The sequence below is a fragment of the Haliotis cracherodii genome, unplaced genomic scaffold (genome assembly GCF_022045235.1).
Source record: "Haliotis cracherodii isolate W230 unplaced genomic scaffold, xgHalCrac1.p SCAF_7, whole genome shotgun sequence".
Taxonomy (NCBI): domain Eukaryota; kingdom Metazoa; phylum Mollusca; class Gastropoda; order Lepetellida; family Haliotidae; genus Haliotis; species Haliotis cracherodii.
This window is the reverse complement of record NW_027266330.1, coordinates 34,643,349-34,650,207: the sequence shown is the minus strand read 5'-3', so window position 1 is coordinate 34,650,207 and position 6,859 is coordinate 34,643,349. Positions and strand designations below refer to the sequence as shown.

At 42.8% G+C, this 6,859-nt stretch overlaps 1 protein-coding gene across 1 annotated transcript; it reads right to left on the bottom strand.

Moving 5' to 3' along the window:
* Positions 1 to 1,327: 1,327 nt before the first annotated feature.
* Positions 1,328 to 6,042, bottom strand: LOC139447545 (tumor necrosis factor ligand superfamily member 15-like). The gene is made up of 3 exons (XM_071228949.1): positions 5,424 to 6,042; positions 5,113 to 5,224; positions 1,328 to 3,256 (listed from the first exon to the last, which is right to left on the bottom strand). The coding sequence occupies exons 1-3, from the start codon at positions 5,790 to 5,792 to the stop codon at positions 2,865 to 2,867; spliced, it is 873 nt and encodes a 290-aa protein (XP_071085050.1). The 5' UTR covers positions 5,793 to 6,042; the 3' UTR covers positions 1,328 to 2,864.
* Between the last annotated feature and the right edge of the window lie 817 nt (positions 6,043 to 6,859).

Genomic DNA, 6,859 nt, shown 5'->3' with positions numbered 1-6,859 from the left:
ATACGACGCGCGTTTGATCAAATATTGCAGGGGCACCAGTAGGGAGATCCCCCTTGCTTTTTGATGACGTGTGCGGTTAACAATAAAATGATTGTTGGGTTGGATCTCGTTTTGAACGCCGGGTTGGACGCCTCTCTTCGACATCATATTAGTGACTATATATACTACCTCAAACCGTTTGTGTGAGTGAGTGAGTGAGTGAGTGAGTGAGTGAGTTGGGCTTAACACCGCATTGACTAGTATTTCAGCCTTGTCACCGTGTGTGATGAGATCATTAATGTACGCGACTAACAACTTGCTTAATGCTTACATTATATATTCGGTAATAAGTTTATTGACCACTTCAGTTAACCTAAATCAGGAGATGACAATGCATGGAAAGTTACGAATGAATTACGAATTATACCGACACCTCCCGAATAAACCTGGGTCCTGGACGTCCGATACAATAGTTATTTCAATTGTATTAGACACTTGAAATTACTTTTGCGGTAACGGTATCCATTATACATAGACATATGTGCTATTTTATGTGAATTCATGTGATTTTATACAAAATGCAGCATTAATTACCCTTCACCCCCCCCCCCCCACCCCCACACACACACACACATACACACACACAAATCCCCCTCCTGTATGGATTTTCCCGGAACAACCTTAATATTCTGTACATTTTGTAAGTAGGGATTCTTGCTTTATAAAGCCACGGTGTGTAGCTTATACGTTCTAATTAATTGACGAAGTTCTTTTGTCACAGATGTCAAAGTTCAGACATCTCTGGAAGAAGACCAAATACATTCGTGGTTCTTGGAGCTTTAGGATCTTAACAACAACGACTGCAACTAAATACTCCCACCTCAAACATATATACACCACCAGCGTCAGAGAATAACCAGACCCCCGCCGAAACAGATATCAGTGGGTGTCACAGGCAAAACACTGATGGATATAGAGGATTAACCACCATCTCAAACATATATACACCACCAACGTCAGAGAATAACCAGACCCCCACCGAAACAGATAGCAGTGGGTGTCAAAGGCAAACCACTGATGGATATTATGTGTATGGGTCGATGAAAATCACTTGGTGTTCCCGAAATGGTTAAGCATGTCCTGTCTTGAAGGTAGCACATACTTTGCAATAAAAAGTAAGTGTCTGTTTTTTGCCTGACGCAACAACAGCACTCCTATCATGCGACGGCGGCCTGTGTACAAACAAGACAATCTTTGTTGAAATTTATTCTCTTTTATTCCCATTTGGGATTGCACATCACAACAATACATTCCCAATAACAATGTACTGACTTTACAACGCGAGTAACTCAAAACTGGTTATAGCAAGCATTGAAGCTGTTAATCTTAGCAAGAGAGTCGGTGGCAGTTATAATCCCCGTCAACAAAACGCGCTCCATAATGATAGGTCACATTGGAGACTTAATTATGTGTTTCTACAATCAGATGAAATACTACACTACTGAAATAACAAAGTAGGACTTGTGTATTATGGTGGAATGTAGATATGGTCCTGTGTTTCTACAATCAGATGAAATACTACACTACTGAAATAGCAAAGTAGGACTTGTGTATTATGGTGGAATGTAGATATGGTCCTGTGTTTCTACTATCAGATGAAATACTACACTACTGAAATAGCAAAGTAGGACTTGTGTATTATGGGGGAATGTAGATATGGTCCTGTGTTTCTACTATCAGGTGAAATACTACACTACTGAAATAACAAAGTAGGACTTGTGTATTATGGGGGAATGTAGATATGGTCCTGTGTTTCTACTATCAGATGAAATACTACACTACTGAAATAACAAAGTAGGACTTGTGTATTATGGTGGAATGTAGATATGGTCCTGTGTTTCTACAATCAGATGAAATACTACACTACTGAAATAACAAAGTAGGACCTGTGTATTATGGTGGAATGTAGATATGGTCCTGTGTTTCTACTATCAGATGAAATACTACACTACTGAAATAACAAAGTAGGACTTGTGTATTATGGTGGAATGTAGATATGGTCCTGTGTTTCTACAATCAGATGAAATACTACACTACTGAAATAACAAAGTAGGACTTGTGTATTATGGTGGAATGTAGATATGGTCCTGTGTTTCTACAATCAGATGAAATACTACACTACTGAAATAACAAAGTAGGACCTGTGTATTATGGTGGAATGTAGATATGGTCCGTCATTCACCAATCGAAGATAATCACCAGGATGATTGAGACACTTTCAAGAGTATTTCTGCAAAGCTTCACTCGACAGGATTACCAGCGAGTGACACAGGCATGTCTAGGATTATAATCGAGATCAGCTGGTCCCTAGGCAGCTAGGGGAGGTAAATCTATAGAGTGAGAAGCAGGAAATTAGACCATTAACCACTACTGCGACTTTAAAGGTAGCCACTGAAGCTCATTCCAAGCGCTGCTTAATTTCAAAACGTGCCTTCAGTAGCTAAACATGAGCCAGAAGCGGTAGTATGATACGGGTACTGGTGCAGACAGGGAATTCCAACCTTCATATTTTGGTCACGTGTCAATTACAATCTTCTAGCCGTTGAGTAGATCTCGATGACTTCCTTTAGAGCTAAAATGAGTGAGTATGGTTTTACGCCGCTTTTAGAAATATTCCTTCAATATATCGGCGGATGACATTAGAATGGGCTTCACACATTGTACCCATGTCGGGAATCGAACCCGGGTCCTCGGCGCGACGAGCGAACGCTTTAACCACAAGGCTACCCGACCACCCCTGTTAAAATGATAGGGAGCTTGAATTATAGTTATTCATATCGATGTAACGGTTATAACTTGTTATTGGACACGTTTCTAAACTGATATTACAACATGTGGACACCGAAATAATTAGCAGGTGGAAATTTGTATATCAAGGACGTGTTTGACAAGCTGACAAATAGTTCATCATTCTTTTTCAATTTCAAATTTGCCGCCAAGAAACTTTTGGTGAACTGCCCATGTCTTTGCTTCAATGTCGTCTTGCCCATGAGGAGAAGGTGCCTGCCTGTATCTATGTGGTCAAAGTTGTACTTCTGGACGCTGTGGACAATGTTGAGGTCGTCGTTTGTGACGACGTCGCTACGTATTGTAAGGAAGGAGTAGATGTAGTACATGCCGTCACGTGGCACATGTAGACGTCCGTTGCTATAGGTAACATCCCCAGTCACGTGTGCCGTCCCATACCCGGCGGAAGAGTCCCACTGTAGATGTTGATCTGATGGGAAGAGAAATAAAGTCATTATGTGTCGACTTTAAATCAGTGTGGTGAGTGAGTGAGTGAGTGAGTGAGTGAGTGCTTTAGATTCTGTCACACAGAGAAATGAGACCCAGAGATTTGAGGCCCTGAGTGAGTGGGTGGGTTTTGGATGAATGAGTTGGGGGTGGATAGGTGAGTGAGTGGGTGGAGGTGTGAGTCGGGGGAGTGTGTGTGTGTGTGTGTGTGTGGGGGGGGTCATTAGGTGGGTAGGTGATTAAGTGGGTGTGTCGGAGAAATGAGTGAGTTGGCGGGCGGGTAGGTGAGTGAGTGGGACTGGGGGTGAGTGGATGAGGGAGTGAGTGGCTGGGTTAGTTGAGTCAGTGAGTGAGTCAGTGAGTGGGTTAACGGGTGGGTGAGTGAGTGGGTAGCTGAGTGGGTTGGTGGATGTTTGGGTTTTGTATGAATGAGTGAGTTGGTGGGTGGGTCGGTGAGTTACTGGATGGTTGAGTATATGGGTGGGTCAGTAGGGTCAGTAAGTGAGTCAGTGGATGGGTTGGTAGGTGAGTGAGTGAATAATGCGGCGGTTGTTTGGGTGAGTCAGTGGATGGGTTGGTAGGTGGGTGAGTGAATAATGCGGCGGTTGTTTGGGTGAGTGAGTGGATGGGTTGGTAGGTGAGTGAGTGAATAATGCGGCGGTTGTTTGGGTGAGTCAGTGGATGGGTTGGTAGGTGGGTGAGTGAATAATGCGGCGGTTGTTTGGGTGAGTGAGTGGATGGGTTGGTAGGTGAGTGAGTGAATAATGCGGCGGTTGTTTGGGTGAGTCAGTGGATGGGTTGGTAGGTGGGTGAGTGAATAATGCGGCGGTTGTTTGGGTGAGTGGTTGAGTGGGGCAATGAGTGAGTGAGTGAGATTCTGTCACACAGAGATTTGAGGAGACTCAGATGACACAGCCACCCGGATCAGGCGACAGTGAATACATTCCGATTCAGTTGATACTGTGTACTGTACTTAATAACTGAAGCTTTAAGACCATACCTAGCGTAAGAACAAGGAGTAAACTTTACCCAGAATACAGTCCCCACTCACAGTATTTGAATAAGAAGTGTTCAACTTCCTTGTAACGATATTCAGATCGGGTGTCAGTTCTGAGAAATCACCTATGTGTGTGACTTCCTGGTAGCGGTTAAAAGGGTCCACTAACTTAACAACTGTAGGACATGTTTATATATAGCATGTCAGCAAACATGTACCGGACTCCCTGTTTGTATACGACACTCTTTGTTTGAAATATTAATGTGTGCAAAGCAAGAAGTTTGATCAAATCTTATCTGCGGCTTATTCACAAGTATGTAGCAGGTACGTTGTTGTGCAGAAGATAGTTGCCGTGTACCCAAACGGAACGCCATTGTGGTTCTGAAGAGCAGGCTTGTTTATGTACCGTTAAAGAGGTCCCTTTTCTACAAATGACCAGATCGTGTTCACTGTTAATAGTGATCATATTATGTTTCTCTTTGTAAACCTTGAAATATACCATTACTAAATTCATGACATTATATTAGTCTCTATATATGCTACCTCAAACCATTTGCTTGTTTGTGAGTGAGTGAGTCGAGGTTAAGGTTTTGTACTGTTGCAACGTCAATCATTATCATGTGGTCTTTAATGTTTAATTCTTCAAGCAGTGTGTGAGTGAGTGAAACGTTGGACTTAACGAAGCATACAGACCTGTGACGCTGTTTGTATCAAGATACAGATGCGCCGCCGGTCTGTTATGGTTGATGTGAAGGTCACTCATTATCATGTGGTCTTTAATGTTTAATTCTTCAAGCAGTGAGTGAGTGAGTGAAGCATTGGACTTAACGAAGCATACAGACCTGTGACGCTGTTTGTGTCAAGATACAGATGCGCCGCCGGTCTGTCATGGTTGATGTGAAGGTCACCACCTCTGTTGTCACCGTTGAGGTCATGGTAATATTCTCCGACTACCTAGATACAAAAGAAATATGTGCTATCATTATTTTGCTTACAATACCTTTTACAAATTATAACAGTATTACCGTCATTCAACCAAACATTCACATGCACAGCTTTTGAATGTCCTTGACCTAGAAGACGATTAGCGACCTGTGGTGCAGAATTATGTTTCCTTGGATATGATTATTTAGAACACTAAAAAAACACTTACAATATCCATATACATCCTGAGACTCTCAGTATTCTCCAAACAGCAAAATGAACCTTGACCCGGTATAACGACCTTGACCTGATTCTCCAAAGGTGATCTTGCTAGGTCAGGGACGTTTAGAGAGTTACATGACACACAGACAGAGTCAGCAATATCCAGTCGCTTAACCTCGCCTGGAGCAAACGGCGCAGCATGCTCCTTGTGTGTCATCTTGTAGACAATAAATGCACCCAATCCTCCATTTAAAACCATCGATAAAATAAGCACAACAAAACACATGGAAGATGAACACCAGTGTCGGGATGTCTGTGGGCCTTTCTTGTCGATAAAATGGATTTCTTCATAATGCGTTTGAGGAGTAACTTCCATGTTGTGGGCCTGTTTAACGAACACGCTTGCTACAGCCCTGTGTGTACGGTTGGAAGGCTTCACGTCACTCGGCAGTTACCCGCCAGGGAGCCTAGTGTGACTCAACATGGTTTGTCCAGGAACAACGTCCTGGTTTATTAATAGCACCAAGGCAGGTAAACCGTGAGACAGACGGGTGTTGCGCGGGGCCTATTTAGAGTTCGTAAGATGCCCAAGTCTAAATTACAACAGAGTACACTGAAACGTACACTCCATTATCACCGTAAAGTAAATTTTAAGTGTTATTTTCAAGATCCATCATGAACTCGTCACACGGGACACGGGAATTTCAACCTACTTGTATCTTACCTGTGCTAAGGGAGGCAACTCTAGTACTACTATCTTGTTAATGTATGTTGTCAAGGCACTGACGGAATTGCGGTGGGGGTAGTACTGAGCTGTAGCTCGTCACGCCTAGGACCGGGTTCGATTCCCTTGGAGTCTTCCACCGTAATGCGGCTGATTTAGGTGATAACACTACTCCTATTAATTATGATGATAACAACTGTTATAACAATAACACTACCACTACTACTACTACTACTACTACTACAAATAATAATAATAATAACAACAATAACACAAATAATGGCGTGGCTCGATCCTGTTCTTACTTCGTCTTCGCCATGTTTGTGGTTTTGGATCAGAGGTCCATGCATGGTACGCCCCAAATATGTAGCGGCCGTCATGGAAAATGACAATTATATAATTCTTTGGAATAGACCCAAACCTGACATTGTCCTTTTTGTTAATGAAATCATTTATATTATTAAATTCACTGTCCCTTTTGACACTAAAGTGGTTGACAGCGGCCTGTAGGCAAACGAGTCTGGACCAGGCAATCCAGTGATTGACATCATGAGCAATGATCCACGCTACGGGATACTGTGACGTGCATCAACCAAGTCAGCGAGCCTTACCACCCGATCCTGTTAGTCACCTCTCACGGCAAGCATGGGTTGGTGAAGTGAGTGAGTGAGTGAATATGGTTTTACGCCGCTTTTAGCAATATTCCAGCAATATCACGG